Source organism: Lycium barbarum, chromosome 11, assembly GCF_019175385.1.
Source record: "Lycium barbarum isolate Lr01 chromosome 11, ASM1917538v2, whole genome shotgun sequence".
Taxonomy (NCBI): Eukaryota; Viridiplantae; Streptophyta; class Magnoliopsida; order Solanales; family Solanaceae; genus Lycium; species Lycium barbarum.
In genome coordinates this window covers 78436847-78453942 of record NC_083347.1, presented here as the reverse complement: position 1 = coordinate 78453942, position 17096 = coordinate 78436847, and the positions used below count along the sequence as shown (strand labels likewise).

General features: G+C 39.9%; 1 protein-coding gene across 2 annotated transcripts; it reads right to left on the bottom strand.

Moving 5' to 3' along the window:
* Window positions 1-1708: 1708 nt before the first annotated feature.
* LOC132616873 (amino acid transporter AVT1J-like) lies at window positions 1709-13029 on the bottom strand. 2 transcript variants are annotated; one of them, XM_060331628.1, is made up of 4 exons: window positions 12599-12707; window positions 4444-4475; window positions 3046-3656; window positions 1709-2334 (listed from the first exon to the last, which is right to left on the bottom strand). In XM_060331628.1, the coding sequence occupies exons 3-4, from the start codon at window positions 3538-3540 to the stop codon at window positions 1819-1821; spliced, it is 1011 nt and encodes a 336-aa protein (XP_060187611.1). In that variant the 5' UTR covers window positions 3541-3656; window positions 4444-4475; window positions 12599-12707; the 3' UTR covers window positions 1709-1818. The 2 variants fall into 2 exon arrangements, with proteins under 2 accessions (XP_060187611.1, XP_060187610.1); XM_060331627.1 differs by lacking the exon at window positions 4444-4475 and having other exon boundaries at window positions 12599-13029.
* Window positions 13030-17096: the final 4067 nt, after the last annotated feature.

The following is a 17096-nucleotide window of genomic DNA, read 5'->3' as shown; positions in this document are numbered from 1 at the left end:
TTTTCATAATGTATGGTATCACTTGACTTTAAGTTGCATATGCATGTAGAAGGACTGGTATTGACATGAAACAAGTTTGCCTTATACTTTTGCTTATATTGATCACGTGAAGTATCAATATAATCATACGAACAATATGATGCTTTTATCCATTGCCTCAAATCTGTGTATATTACATAATGTTACAAGGCTAATTGATAAGATTTACCATTATTAATTCTCTTTATAATGCTTCTATTGTTTACCAATATATGTTTTTTGTTTTGTTATAGTGCATTCATGTTAAAGAAATAGTAAACAAGCAACTTCTATAACTTGAATATAAGTAAATGGATAAGCTTTGACCCTTATATTTGCATTTGCATGTTGAGAATTGCAGAAATGGAGCATTATTAACAAAGTAGATATATAATCGTAGAAGTCAAATTAAGATGTGCTGAACCTAAATGTCTAGAAATAAGGTGGAGATGTTACATTAAGCTAAAAAAATTGAGGTGATGAAAAATATATAGAATAACGGGAAACTATGAAATATCATAGTCATACACCGCATTAATATTCTTTGATTATTTAAGCACTTGAATGAAAAATATGTTAACAGCACTACAAAAGAGCACAAAAATTACATGAATTTAAGAGGTGGGGGGGGGGGGGGGGGTGACGTGACTTATAAAAACTCTACAAGAACAATTTGTTTTCATATTTCACTTAATATTTGACCTATTTTCTCTCTAAATTAGTTGCAAGATGGCTTCTATTTCTTAAATTTTACATTTAACAGTAGTTCTCATAATGTGCGTATTTGCTTAAATTTTATTTTTCATTATATGCGCAAGTATAGATTTATATATCTCTTCAAACCATTATATCGGTTACAGTAATGAATGAGTGATTTTCTTAAAAAAAAAATAGTAATACAAAAAACGTGGCACTACTTATAGATTCTAGGTAAAAATGTTAAATATAGAAAATTAATTAAAATAAAATAGAAAAGAATGTACAACCAGAGTGGAAGTGGAGGAGTGCGGGTAGAGATAGATGATTTTATTTATCTTTTAAATTAATTTTCAGAATGCAATACAATAATTAAACAATACACAAAATGTTATTCATAAATATAAAAATTTAATATTTGTAAACAATAGAATACAAATTCAAAATTAAAATTCATGAGTAAGAAAAATTATATTATTAAGCGTAACGCTCGATAAGTATACTTAGCCACATGATAAGCTAATACAAATTCATATTAATAATTTAAATAAGAACAATGTAATAAAGTAAAATATGAAACATAAAAGTTATCTAATAATTATATAATTCGTTGTCTTCATTGTCATGTAGGTTTGGTTCCAGCGATGGGGGGGGGGGGGGGGGGGGGGTTGTGTTGGAAATTGTTGAACTTTTTTAAGGCAATATGATTCATTATACGCAAACAAAACATATCAAATTGTGATATGATATCTCAATTTGAAATGATTAGAATTTTTTATTTTTTTAAATATTGTCCGCGCATCGCGCGGGTACGGATACTAGTTGTATTTAATTTTTATAACGTTGGACCAAACTGTAATTTTTAAGACTTGAGGACTGATTTTGAAGGTCAGACCATTTCTAAACACTTAATTAGTGCTAATAATAAAAGGGTCCCCTACACCTAATAAAAAAAGCTAGTGTCCTTCTTCCCTAATCAAAGACTTACCCAATGTACTAATTAATCTTTAAGTAATCCGATATTACAGAATGAAAAATCAAGTACATGAGAACCACAATTATACAAAACTCGTACTAAGAAAAGAAAATATGTAAAATGTTCACTTACAAATGACTGATAATTTCTAACACAGAAGTATAAGTACCTACAATCATAATGGCTATGCCCAAAATCACAATCCCCACTATAACTACTTGTTCAAATCCCACTGTATAATAAATCCCAGAAATCTTTAAGAAGCACAAGCATGGGAGTACTATGGAAGCCGTAATGCTCAAAAATGCTCCAACAAGTGACATGAGATATCCAAAAAAGGGGATAGCTAATGCTACGATGACAGTACTAAGTACTAAAGTTGTTCTAATAAGTAGGTTGTAGACCCTTTTGTTGTAATGAATTGGAAGTTGATTTTCAATAGTATTCGCCACTGGTTTTATCATCAAGCTATACTTTGCAATTGGGTTGACTAGTGTGGTGTAAATTGCAACTTTTGTGCTGAGTTTATTGGTGGGGAGGTTTAAGGTTATTTGGGAAAGTACATTTGGACCAAACATGAGATATCCCACAATAGCCATTGATGCATAGCTGATGGTGCAAAGTAGAAAGCAAACAAACATGACCTGCAAGAAAGATTAGATTTATCAACAAAATTATTCTTCAGTCTAAAAGAGAAAAGAACAAAGTAAAAGTTCGATACACCATCACCTAATTGTGTAAATATATTTTACATCAACTATGGCAGAAGCATAAACTCTTTCGATAATAAGTAGAACTAGTTATTCAATTTCTATTTATACTTTTTTAGACTATCAAATCACCTAAAAGATAATTACATATTACTTTCTATACTTAGTGAAATTAGCAACATGAAAAATAAATCAGACAACTTGCTACAACATGTCAAATTACATGATGGTACGTATAAAATTCATTTACACGGTTAGGGTACGAAAGTATACTCCCTTTAAAAAGTAAAACAACGGCATGCTAAAACTTGTCAATTAAACTAATACTCCCTCTGTTCCAAAAAGATTGTCCTTCTTTTCTTTTTGGTCTGTCACAAAAAGATTGTCCCCTTTCTATATTTAGAAGTAATTTAACTTTATGAGATGATTTACAACCACACAAATATTTAAGGCTTGTTTTGGACCACACATTTCAAAAGTCTTCCTTTATTTCTTAAATTTGTATCAAGTCAAAAGAGGACAATTTTTTTGGGACGGAGGGAGTAGCTTTAAAAAGATTCTAGTTTTTTTAATAATGTCAGTTTATATAGGCTGAATCAGATGTAATAAGATATGCAGAAGTAATAGGTCCATTGATATTCTTACCTTGGAGAACTTTTTTGGATTTATCATGGAAGTATATAAGGTTGGGAAAACTGGATGAGCACAATAACAGAAGGCATAGAGGCTAATAGCAGTTGGCATCCCTTTCCAGTTTAGAAACTGTGTTTCATTTGGTTGAAATCCAATCCCATCAAATACAGCAGCCCACAAGATAGATCCAAGTAGTACAATAGATGCCATTACTCCACTGGCAGATATATAAGAAAGAATCCTCATATTGTTCAGCCAAACAGTGGGCAAGATAATAAGGGTTATGAGAATCACAAAACTTTGTTTTCCACCAATTGTAAGCCCAAATATTTGAACTTCTATGTCTCCGAATAAGTTTTGTAAATTATCGCCCTCTAAAATCAAGAAACCTGTTACGACCATGTAAAGTTCCACGTTCATTGTCGTGGAGACAAGCATTCGTCCGAAAAATCCAAACGCGCGTTCCCCTATGTCGGGGTAACTTCTGATGGTTGGATCGATGTCCATGCATCTTTGAATTAATAAGCCAGTGTAATAAGTCGAGATGGCAATAATAAAGAGAAATATCAAACTTAACCATCCTCCTGATGCTAATGCGTAAGGTACTGAAAGTATGCCAACTCCTGAAAAAGAAAAAAGGAACTAACAATTACTCCCTCGGTCCTTTTTATTTGTCACTTTAGTAAAACAATTTAGCCCGAGATATTTGTTAATTTAGAGAATTAATATAATTACTTCAGAAAGACATATAGTCATTAGTATTCGTACCAAATTTTAAAATAGGAGTTCTTCGTTTAAATAGAAAATCAAATTTGTATTTAGTTTCATTTTAAACATGTAAAATTAATTTAATAATTTGAACTAATGTAAGTTTTATTTAATTTTAAAATTATCCAAATCAAATTTTGACAAAAATAATAAGCATTCTTTGGGTCCAATTTACGTACATTAGGAATGAATAGGGATAACTTTTAATCAAATACCCCTTATAAATATTGTTATTAAATAATTTTCTTAGTAAATGTGGAGTGCAGTACTATTCAGCCAAAACCTCCCGTTGATACATAAGGTACTGAAAGTGTGCCAACTCTTAAGGAAAAAGAAACAATAATAGTAATATACTACCAAGACATGTCTCAATCAGCCTATAATCTCTATGTTTCAGATATACTTTTCTTTTTATTTTGTTTAAATAAAATGATAATTTTTTTATTTGGCAATAAATTAACTTTAAATTTTTACCTTTTACGCTTAACAAGGTGATTTATAACTACACAAATATTTTTGGCTTATTTTAGACCGCAAGAGTCAAAAGTCTTCCTTTATTTTTTAAATTCCGTGCCTAGTTAAATTATATCACATAAATTGACAAGGAAGAAGTAATTGTTTATCTCGAAAATATAAATTTACCTCTAGTAATTGTCAAATCATGTACACGTGTCCTGCAATAAACCAAACAACAAACGAACAAAAAGGCACAGAGCATCTTATTTTGGCTGCAGTATCATTTTTGGAATGAATAGAATTTTCTTTTGTACCAAAAATAGATATGACAAATTGTTCCAATATCGTTTGGACAGCCGAAATCGTAATTACTCAAATAAAAAAGGTATGTACAGGCGGCTCTATCTCTAAGCAATTTTACATTACTTTAGGTCCCAAAGATTATTTTATATCGTATAAGTGCGAATAATACATCATCCCAGTTGTGTGTTTGACTGACACAAGATTGAAGAAATAAATTACTTTAAAACTTGTGATCTAAAATTATAGATATTATGTATTTGAAAATTATCTTATTGATAAAATGGATATATTAAAGATAAATTATTATGAAATATAAAAAGTGTCATTTTTTTTTCGGAACTGACTGAAAAAGAAAATAATGTCACATAACATGGGACAGAGGGAGTACATAATTTAAATAACTTATTATTTATGATATTTTAAGTGCCTATGTTTACTTATCAAATAATTTTAACTATTGAAATAACAATTGTTAACTAAGAAAAGTTTTTCAAAATTAAAATTTATAAAATTTTATATAAGATACATAATATCTCAAGAATGATTAGATAGGTTGATTTTATTGTTAATGAAAAATAAATATATGAAGAAATTGGTTGTAAAAATAATAATTTTCAACATTGAATTTCAAAAACTAGAAGAATAAACTTGAAATTGGAATATTATTTTTTACTAATTAAAAGTTGGCTTTTTGGCTACACTTTGTGAAAGATTTTATTTTTCTCTATATAATAAGCATCGATTTCAACATGTTTGTTTTCGGTCATTTAAAATTAAGTTGAGGGCAGTTTCCGTCTTTTGCGTATAAGCTGGGTATCGGAGGATGATCACGTGGTTATTATTCCAATAGTGACAACGTGTGCCGCCCCGCCACAGTTGGCACCAACCAGCCCACAATTAGCGGCATGAGAGAATTCAAGTCGACCAGGCACCAGTCAAAATCCGCGGCCGAAGGGACCACACACATGGGAGGCCAGCTTGCAATGTTGGCTGCTAGAGAGTCAACAAGCGAGAGAGACCAGCCGCGCGTCTGGGCCCACTATCCAGCAAAGGCAAGCACCAATCAAGATCTGCCAGCCTGTTTTCGCATACCTGTCTCCTATCAGAATCTGCCAGCCTGTTGCCCAGCTTTGCCAGCCTGTGGCCCAGGACAACAAGTTGTCCAGCAAAGACAGCCACATGCCCACTGTCCAGCAAAGGCATACTTTTACCTATAAAACGTGTAAGCCATTAGGGCAGATGATAGACTCCTAAATTCATCAATTCACCCTTGTATACTTGTAAAGATACATTTAAGAGATATATCAAAAAGGGCACTTGCCTCCCAAAACTGTGTTCCTCTTACTTTCAGTTCTTGTGTGTGTTGTGCCTTAGTAGTATTCACTGTTTTCCGCCAGTGACTGAGAGTTAGGCTGAAGCATTGAGTCGTAGTTGAGACCATCAAGGCTGCCCCACGACGCCCTAGATTTTAGGCCCGTGACAAGTGGTATCAGAGCGAGCAACGAACATGGCTAACAACAACGAAGAAGCTGTCTACGACGAACACCATGGTGGAGACAAGTCCCCTACCAAGAAGACGACCAAAACAAAGAAACAACGGGACAAGAGCCAAGTTAGAGGGCTGCCCGCTGTTACATCTGAAGGGCTGACCTTCCAGCCGCCTCCCATGGGTGAGGCGAGCGAAAGTTCGGTGTCGAACACACTGGTGGAGAAAATCGTCCACACAGAAGCTGGACTATTTACCTTGAACCAGCAGTTTGACACCTTGCAAGGTAATGTTAATACTCTCGAGTCAATAGCTCTTGTTGGATTAGAGGAAGTCCAAAACGAGCTTAAAACAGAGAGCAACGAGCACAAGGAGGCGCTGACCAGCCTTGAGCTCAGGCTCATGGAGGCACTGTCCAGTTTGCAAGAAAAGGTGGAGGCCTTAGAGACGCAAATAGAAGCGGCCAAGCTCACAAACGGTGCTGGTCCAGTCAACGTTCGGGAAACCCGCATAGAAGTTCCTAAGCCCAAAGAATTCAAGGGTGAAAGGAACGCTCAAGATGTGGAGAATTTCATTTGGCAAATGGATGCATATTTCGAGCACGTAACATTGTTAACGAAGCTGCTCGTATCCGGACAGCAGCCATGTACTTGGGCGACACAACCGCATTGTGGTGGCGTAGAAAGAAGGTGGACATGGAGAAAGGAACGTGTTCCATCGAAGATTGGGAGCAGTTCAAGAGGGAGTTAAAGCGGTAGTTTTACCCCCAAAATGTTGTGCACGAGGCCCGTCGAAAGTTGAGGGAGCTCAAGCAAACATCCTCCATCCGCGAGTACGTGAAGGAGTTCACAAAGCTCACTCTTCAAATCCTGAATCTAACCAGCGAGGATTTGTTGTTTTAATTCTTGGATGGCCTTCAAAACTGGGCCAAACAAGAGTTACAAAGGCGTCAAGTTGAAAACCTTGACGATGCCATTGTGGTGGCAGAATCTTTAAATGATTTTCGCACCGACAATACCAAGGCGAAAGATAACCGAGGGAAGAAAGTTGCTGCCAAGGTTGATCATGGCAACGGGGATAAAAACAGATTTGTTCCCTACAAGGGTCGTGATTTCAGAGGAGATCGGGATCGCAACCGAGGTTCCAATTCCAATTTTCGTAAGAACTACGAAGAAAAGAAGAAGAACTTCACCCTAAACGATGGCTGTTATTTGTGTGGACAAGCAGGCTATCTCTACAGAAATTGCCCCTCATTGGGCAAGTTAGGCGCAATGCTTGCTGCCAATAAACAAGTAGGTGCGCAAGCCGGGACTCAGACCGGTGAGCAAGGTGCAAAGGCGGAGGCTGCGGAGCAAGCGAAGGCTAAGGTGGCAGGCTTGTTTAATCACATGACGCTTGCCGCCATCTCAGCCAAGCCACCTCAAATCAGACCAAGGGAGTCACTGTTCGTGGAGGCGACATTAAAGGGCAAACCAGTCCGCATCATGGTGGACACCGGTGCAACCCACTATTTTATCATAGAGGAGAAAGCAAAAGAACTGAGCCTTTCCTATGTTTCCAGTGGATCGCTGTTAAAAACAGTCAACTGCCTTCCCACGGACGTAAATGGATTTGCCCCTAAAGTCCATCTTGTCTTGGGTGATTGGCAAGGGTTCACTGATTTCACCGTTGCCCCGATGGATGTCTTTGATATCGTATTGGGTCTAGATTTCTGGTATGAGATCAACGCGTTCATTTCGCCGCGTCTCAACCAACTGTTGATTAGAGATCCAAGCTGTTCTTGCGACGTGCCGTTGGTTCGTGTACATCAATCGGGCGTGCGCTTGTCCGCGATGCAGTTGATGAAAGGGTTCAAGAAAAGAGAACCAACCTTTCTTGCGACTCTTGTGGTAGTTGAGAATGGAAGCAGTTCCAAAGAAGGGGAAGCAATACCCCTATGCGTGCAATAGGTCATTGAGGAGAACAGGGACGTAATGCCCGATGAGTTGCCCAAGCGGTTACCCCCGCGTAGGGAGGTTGACCATCAGATCGAGTTGGTTCCAAGAGCCAAGCCACCTGCCATGTCCCCTTATCGCATGGCACCACCCGAGCTAGAGGAGCTGAGGAAGCAGCTCAAAGAATTGCTTGAAGCTGGGCACATCCGCCCATCTAAAGCACCATTTGGAGCACCTGTTTTGTTCCAAAAGAAGAAAGAAGGAACGCTAAGGCTGTGCATTGATTATCGTGCCCTTAACAAGGTCACGGTGAAAAACAAGTACCACATTCCCTTAATTGCCGATTTGTTTGATCGGTTAGGACAGGCCAAGGTGTTCACCAAGATGGATTCGAGGAAGGGATACTATCAAGTGCGCATTGTCGAGGGCGACGAGTCGAAGACTACTTGTGTGACTCGATATGGGGCGTTTGAGTGGCTAGTCATGCCATTCGGCTTGACCAATGCCCCTGCTACTTTTTGCACGCTGATGAACAAACTTTTCCATCCATTTTTTGGATCAGTTTGTTGTGATTTACCTCGACGACATCGTGGTATATAGCAACAGTCTCGAGGAGCACTTAGAGCATCTTCGCAAGGTTTTCCAAGTGTTGAGGGAGAACGACCTGTGCGTCAAGAGGGAGAAATGCACTTTTTCCCAGCCCCAAGTGCAATTCCTTAGGCATACAATCAGCCAAGGAGAAATTCGGATGGATAGCGGCAAGATCAGTGCTATTCAAGATTGGGAGGTCCCAACAAAAGTAACCAAACTTCGGTCCTCTCTTGGCCTTGCCAATTACTATAGGCGGTTTATCCTTGGGTATTCAGCCATTGCAGCACCACTTACAGACTTGTTGAAGAAAAGTCGTGAGTGGAAGTGGACAACTTTGTGCCAAGAGGCATTCGAGGGCCTCAAGGAGGCAATTGTGAAGGAGCCTATCTTGGCTCTACCCGACTTCACCAAGGTGTTTGAAGTTCATACCGACGCATCATATTTTGCCATTGGTGGTGTCCTGATGCAAAAGGGCCACCCTATAGCCTTTGAAAGCCGAAAGTTGAACGATGCGGAGCGGAGATACACTGTCCAAGAGAAGGAGATGACAGCCGTGGTCCACTGCCTAAGGACATGGCGTCATTACTTGCTAGGGGCGCATTTTGTTGTCAAAATGGATAACGTGGCGACAAGCTATTTCCAGTCCCAAAAGAAACTGTCACCCAAGGCAAGCTCGGTGGCAAGACTTTTTGGCCGAATTTGACTACACCTTGGAGTATAAGCCGGGGAAGGCCAATGTTGTGGCCGACGCGTTAAGTTGCAAGGCAGTGTTGGCAGCTATGGTCAGCACGACCAGCAGTGACATCATAGATGCCATCAAGTAGGGCATGCAGCACGATCCAATAGCACAACAGCTTCTTGTCTTAGCCAGTCAAGGCAAGACGAAGAAATTTTGGGTCGATAACGGTGTTCTCTACACCACAGGCAGGCACATCTATGTGCCAAAATGGGGCAATCTGAGGCGCACCATGATCAAGGAGGGGCACGACACGGCCTGGGCAGGCCATCCAGGGCAAAAGCGGACCATGGCGTTGCTGGAGTCATCGTACTACTGGCCACGCATGAGGGATGACATTGAGGTCTATGTCCGCACATGTCTTGTGTGCCAACAAGACAAGACAGAGAACAAGGCACCTGGGGGCCTACTTGAGCCACTGCCAGTAACTGAGAGACCATGGGACAGCGTCACCATGGATTTTATCACATGCCTGCCCAATTCTGAGGGTTTTGGCACGATTATGGTGGTGGTTGATCGATTCTCGGAGTATGCAACTTTCAGCCCCACCACGGCTAGTTGCAAAGCTAATGAAGCTGCAAGGTTGTTCTTAAGGGACGTTGTCAAACACTGGGGCGTGCCAAGGCACATCATTAGCGATCGAGACCCACGGTTCACCGGAGCATTTTGGAAGGAGCTGTTCAGTTTGCTGGGGTCTGAGTTACATTTCTCGACCAGTTTTCACCCACAAACCGATGGCCAAACGGAAAGGGTCAACACGCTACTGGAGTGTTATTTGCGACACTTTGTTAGCGCCAATCAGAAGGATTGGGCTAAGTTGCTTGACACTGCCCAGTTTTCGTACAACTTGCAACGTAGCGAGGCGACGGGGAGGAGCCCATTCGAGTTGGCTACTGGGCAGCAGCCTAACACACCGCAATCACTGCCTGCTCGGGCTGAATTGCGGAACCCAGGGGCATATCACATGGCCAAGGCCTGGGAGGAACAAATTGATATGGCAAGGTCATATCTTGACAAGGCTGCTCGAAAAATGAAGAAGTTCGCTGATCGCAAACGTCGTCCGACGAATTACAGAATTGGCGACAAAGTTATGGTCAAGCTCAATCCGAGGTAGTTCAAGTCACTAAGGAGCTTGAATCAGAGTTTGATTCGACGATACGAGGGTCCCTTTGAAATCGTTGCCAAGGTGGGCAAGATTTCTTATTGGTTGGACATGCCACATCATTTGAAAATCTACCCCGTTTTCCATGCGAGTCAATTAAAACCATAGTTTAAAGACAAGGAAGACGAGGGTCGGGCTTAAGCCAGCCGTGCTAGGATCTTTGAGACACCTGTTGCCAAGGATAAAGAAATCGAGGCAATCATTGACCATCAATTGGTCCGAGGAAAAGGTTGGGGAAATTCGCGTGCCCAATTTCTTGTCCATTGGAAGGGACAACCACCTGAGGAAGCAACATGGGAAGCATACGAGGATTTGTGGCAATTCAAGGATAAGGTCCACGAGTTTTTGCAGCTATGTGGCGCCGCGGTCGTCGCCAAAACAGTTGAGGGAAAGTGTGCCGCCCCGCCACAGTTGGCACCAAACAGCCCACAATTAGCGGCATGGGAGAATTCAAGTCGGCCAGGCACCAGTCAAAATCCGCGGGCCGAAGGGACCACACACATGGGAGGCCAGCTTGCAATGTTGGCTGCCAGAGAGTCAACAAGCGTGGGAGACCAGCCGCGCGTCTGGGCCCACTATCCAGCAAAGGCAAGCACTAATCAAGATCTGCCAGCCTGTTTTCGCATGCCTGTCTCCTATCAGAATCTGCCAGCCTGTTGCCCAGCTTTGCCAGCCTGTGGCCCAGGACAACAAGTTATCCAACAAAGACAGCCACATGCCCACTGTCCAGCAAAGGCATACTTTCACCTATAAAATGTGTAAGCCATTAGGGCAGATGATAGACTCCTCAATTCACCCTTGTATACTTGTAAAGATACATTTAGGAGATATATCAAAAAGGGCACTTGCTTCCCAAAACCGTGTTCCTCTTACTTTCAGTTCTTGTGTGTGTTGTGCCTTAGTAGTATTCACTGTTTTCCGCCAGTGACTGAGAGTTGGGCTGAAGCATTGAGTGGTAGTTGAGACCATCAAGGCTGCCCCACGACGCCTTAGATTTTAGGCCCGTGACACAACGGACCTATAAAACGATATTTCTGTCATCTTCTGTTCTTTTCTAATTTGTTCATTCTCTTTTAATTGGACTCATCATTAGTTTTCTTCCGGAGGAATATAGGATCTTGGATAAAATATCTTTGGTATGTTATCGTTACATCCTGTTAATTTCTATAAAGTTAATGGTTCTTGCGGCTTGAATTTTCTATGATTTTAAGGGTCAAATAGAGATCATGACCTTGAGAAAACACTTTTACATTCTCTGTTTCAATCTCTGTTTTAAAAAATTTAACTTCGACTTGGATCGATGTAATTTAAATATTTTTCTATCTAATAAATTGAAAAAACATAGTGTTTGAGATATCATATACTAATTCTCATTTTACTTCCTCCTTCGTTTTGCTCTCTATATTTTTAGAGGTAATCCTTTTTTATTATATGCAACTTCATACCAAAATAGAAGCTAAATAAAAAATAACGGTTCCAACATTCACAATAGCCAGCATGGGCCATACTCACCTAGTTCTTCTTAATAAGGGAAAGAAACATCAAGAAGACAACCACTAATTTAAAAAGACCGAAAAGGGATAGAGCCGTTTTGGTTGAGAAAACAAATCCAGAATTAACATTATGAAAAGAAAAAAATTACTCTTGTAAACTCTTGTTTATTTGGTGCTGTTTTGTAATTAAAAAAATTAGAAGTTTGAAACTCATTTGTTTAGAAGTAAACAAACGAGCTTCAACATTATTATTAAGCTCATTGTACTGGAAATTTCCTATGGGAGGGGGGGTGGAGGGGCAATGAAGCCTAAACTAGCAAATATCTATAGGGGGGCTGATGTCCAAAAAAAAAAAAAAAAAAGGTAAGAACAAGTAAAAGATAAGAACAAGTAAAAGATAAGGCACCAAAGCGCAGCTATTAGAAAGAAGAAAAAGAAAAGTTTGATTTCCCTAAGGAGTGATTGTCAAAAATGACTTAATAGTCCTTGCTTTAGGTTTTGACTGGTTCGAAAGGATCATAAAGCAGATGTCTATGTCTATTCAATAGATTTGTTCGACCTTCCTTTATTTGGTTTGAATAACCCGAAATAAAATAAAAAATCAGGCTAGGAGATGACTTGTATAGTAAAGAGAACCTGACAAAGCATTGAGTCCATTGAAACAAGTTCTTGCAAAAGATGTAGGTCCATAAACAGACTGTTGAATACTATCTTCCTCTAGCAGCCGCACTCTTATATTTGAGGAGCCATCGTTTGATTTAGGCTCCATGATTATTCACTCTTCTTCTTTGTTATAATCAAATAGAAAAAGAGGAAGAGAGGTAGGAGACTACTTGTGATAAAAAGCAAACCAGAATTGCTCTCAAGGGATGAGGCTTGCTTCTTTTAGGGTACGTGTACCTGACCTGTCAATTTAAGCAATTCACCAAAGAATAAAAGTAAATAAGAACTACTATTACTATTACCGTTGGAATAGCCAGATTATAAGAATCATTACTGTTGTTTAGATGGTTGTTACATATCATTTTATAATGTATCGTACACATAGTATTGTATTGTATTGGATAAATTATATCGTTTGCTGTTGTTACATAATGCCATACATCAATAGTTTCAAGATAAATCTGTGAAATAATAGGGTACGGGATAGAGCTATTATTATAGGGCAAAAGATAAAATAAAATTATAGATATAAGCAAAGACAAAATGAGAAAAAAAAAAAAAAAAGGTAACGAAGCGATCACACCAAATCGGTCGTTATATAAAATGAAACTTTTCGTCATTACATAACGATGAATTTAATGATATGATACAATTAAATAAACTTTAAGTAACAATCAATACAAATATTGTATTTGAACCAACACAATACAATATATATAACAACCATCCAAACAAATCGTTATCTCATATCAAACCAAATCCTACAGTACAAAATAAAACAACTAGAGAAATAAAACCATTAGAATTTTTTTATATTTTCTACTGATTATAAATAAAATGCCCCTAAAAGGTATAAGACCTATGATAAATGTGTTCAATACGAATAAATGTATTCCCAATTATGTGTAGATCTTTTTCTTCAATTAAAAAGAAAGCAAAAAAAAAAAAAAAACTACGACTGCCTTGTTTCTTTTGCTTGTATTTTTCCATGATCTTGCATAATATATAGTACCTACAAAAGACTAGCAGGCTGACATGATAGACCTCGCTGATTCAAATTTCCAGAGGTCCCCTACTCAACGTGTCTTAGACATCTGTATTAATTCGTGATTTTATCGAAGACGCAATTGGACTATCTCTATCACCATTGATTATCCTTAGTAGCATTCGAATTCAATTTGCTCATTATTCTGTCTACTCTTCTTAATCGATATTCCTTACCTAAACACTTGTCCCTATATGATAAGAACGGATGCAATCAACAAAAAATTGATTAAAAAAAAAGGGGCATCCCAATGCACAAAGCATCCCGCAGTAGCAGGGCTCAGGAAAGAGATGTACCCCAAAAGGTGTGATATACACAGTCTAACCTAAATAACTAGAATCTGACTATGAATTAGGTAAACTCCTTGATATTCCTACTATAAACGCTAATCAAGGATAACGAAAAAGAAAAGATAACTTTAAATAGCCTTAATTCAGAGATAGCCCCCTAAAGTTGTCTACTACCACACAAGATCAATATATTCAATCCACTACCACAGAATTCACGACAAGTGTAGAAACTGTATACGGTAAAAATCAGATATATGCTAAACCGGTGAGACCAGAGACTGATGGAAGAAAGGAACAAGCACGAGCACGAAGGCTTTCTTTCGGGACTGGAGGAGTGCTTGAACCGAAGAAAGCGAAGAAAATCGATTGGTCCGGTTTCTCCATAGCCGATGTGTTCGTGGCCGTTGGCCCGTGTTGTCATGGCCGTTGGTCCGGGTTGTCGTGGCCGTTGGTCAGGGTGATCCGTTATACAAATGCCACGCGTCGATAACGTCCTGCCATATTCAACTGCCAATCGTACGGGTGTCAGATCGTACGGTCTACCTAATCCAACCTAACCCAACTCAGAGTTTTTTCATTATTATTTTATTATCCATGTTGTGTGAAGCCCATGGGGGACTACTATAAATAAGAGGCATTGTCCTCCTCTTAAGGGGTTTGCTCCTTCATATCAAGAAATCCTTGTAATAGCAATATATATACAAAATCCTCCTCTCAACATCTGATTTCGATCAACATTTGTGGTGTTTATCTCTTATATTTCCTCAATTAAGCGGCATTCATACATCAACAACATACAACTACTTATCATATCACCGATTATTAGTTGCTCCTTCATAGTATACTCATACGTCTCCTTTTTCCATCAAATAGATTCAAGTCACAATCACATATCCTATACCTCACCCACAAATTTAATTGATTATCCAAATTCGGGGTAAACAGTTTGGCGCCCACCGTGGGGCTAGGATAATAGTGGTCTTTGATCTTGGTTACTCATCTCTTACCCTCCAGAATCGAAAAAATCTGTTCTCTGTGAAAACGGACCAAATGGCTAACAATGGACAATCTGGACACGTCAACAACAACGAAGTCGTGGCCGAAAATGAGGGCAGTGGGCCACGAGGATTACCAAATCCTGCTGACCCGAACCCCGTTAATTCGAGGGAGGTCCTTAACCGGCAAAACACTGTGAATCAGGAGAATGTGGCCCCTCCGGCATCCGATCCTTTAGATACTCGCAATTCAATTACTTTGTCCCGGACTCAGGGCCGGAAAGTACCGGATACCCGGGGTTATAATATTGACTTACGTTTAATTTTTGAAATGTTGCAGGAATAGAGAGCAGCGATTGCCGAGCAAGGAATCGCAATAGCCCAGTTGCAAAACAGTAGTGGTAAAACGACCCCGGAGAATACGAAGGATGTTGCTGAACCCAGAAGGGAGAAGGCACGGATGGTTGAGAGCAATGGATCCGGAGCTGGTTCATCCACCGAGGTACAGAGAATGCTCGAAACGCTCGCGAAGAGAGTAGACTCGACCGAAAAGAGGGTGGAAACATATAACTCTCGGGTGGACCAAATACCGGGGGCTCCACCTATTCTGAAAGGGCCAGATTCGAGGAGGTACATCCAAAGGCCTTTTCCTCCGAGTGCAGCTCCGAAATTGATCCCGAAGAGGTTCAAAATGCCGGATATCCAGAAATATGACGGCACAACGGACCCTCAGGAACACGTGACTTTATACACCTGCGCTATAAAAGGCAATGATGTGGAAGAGGACGAAATTGAGTCCGTGTTGCTAAAAAAGTTCGGGGAAACTCTGTCAAAGGGAGCGTTGACTTGGTACGACCATCTGCCTGAGCATTCGATCACTTCTTTCGAAATGCTCGCCGATGCTTTCACAAAAGCTCACACCGGTGCCAAAAAGGTGCAGGCCCGTAAGACAGATATTTTTCGTATAGCCCAAAGAGACGACAAGTTGCTGCGTGAATTTTTCAACCGATTCCAAAGGGAACGAATGGAGCTCCCTTTGGTTCCGGAGGGATGGGCCGCACAGGCTTTCACAAAGGGGCTCAATCCTCGGAGCTCGACGACTTCGTTCAAATTAAAGGAAAACTTGCTGGAATACGAAGCTGTGACCTAGGCGGATGTCCATAACCGATACGAGTCAAATATTCGGGTGGAGGATGACCAACTCGAGCTTCCCCCGAGGCCCGTAAATATGAACAAAAGTTTGGAGAGACCAAGGAAGAATTACGAACCGGAGGCCAGATCATCGAGGGAAAGGTATCGACCATATTCTCATTCGGAGAAACCAAGCTTCAAGTCGGACTAAGGTATGGACTCCTCGTGTTTTTCTATTGACCTCTTTCTTTTTTGCAGGAAGTCAAGTACCGGATAAAGTTAGAATCTAGGTCTGAAAACACGTGTTGCACTCTTTTCCTTAGTACGGTTTTGTCCCAAAATGGGTTTTCCGACAAGGTTTTAATGAGGCAACAAGTACAACGTGTTACTCAACAAAGACAAGGACAAACGCCCGGAAACTCGGGGTCACACCCTACGAGCGGGGACTTAATAGGGCTTACCCGATCTTGCAGCTCGGATAAGCGCTGGGGGATTATTATACCCACATCGAAGTTTACCTCGGTTAGTGGAAATCGGAGGAGCTCAACAAATCAAAATCGGACCTTCTGCGTTAGGTTTCGATGTAAAGACCAAACAATCAGAATGAATCGTGTCCACTCAGTATTTGCTACGGCAAAACCAAGACCGGACCTTCTGCATTAGGTTTTGATGTAAGGACCGAATGATCAGAATGAATCGTGTCCTCTCAGTATTTGCTACGGCAAAAGCAGAAGGAAACAAAATTCTCATATCATGTATATACAAATACTTGCAATACAAAAATTATCGAAAGAATCGGATTACGGTATTTCAGATGTCTTCTTGCTGAAACACCTTACCCCGATGATTATCGCCGTGTTTCGGCATTGCTTCATTCGTATACTCTATTCCGGGCACTACAGTCGAAATTCGACAAAGGCGACAAGGTCATAGTGAACCGAGCCAAAATCTTTAAACTCCCTCGAACGGGGACTGTTACATCAAATTCAGCTAAGGCTGGGATTCAGACG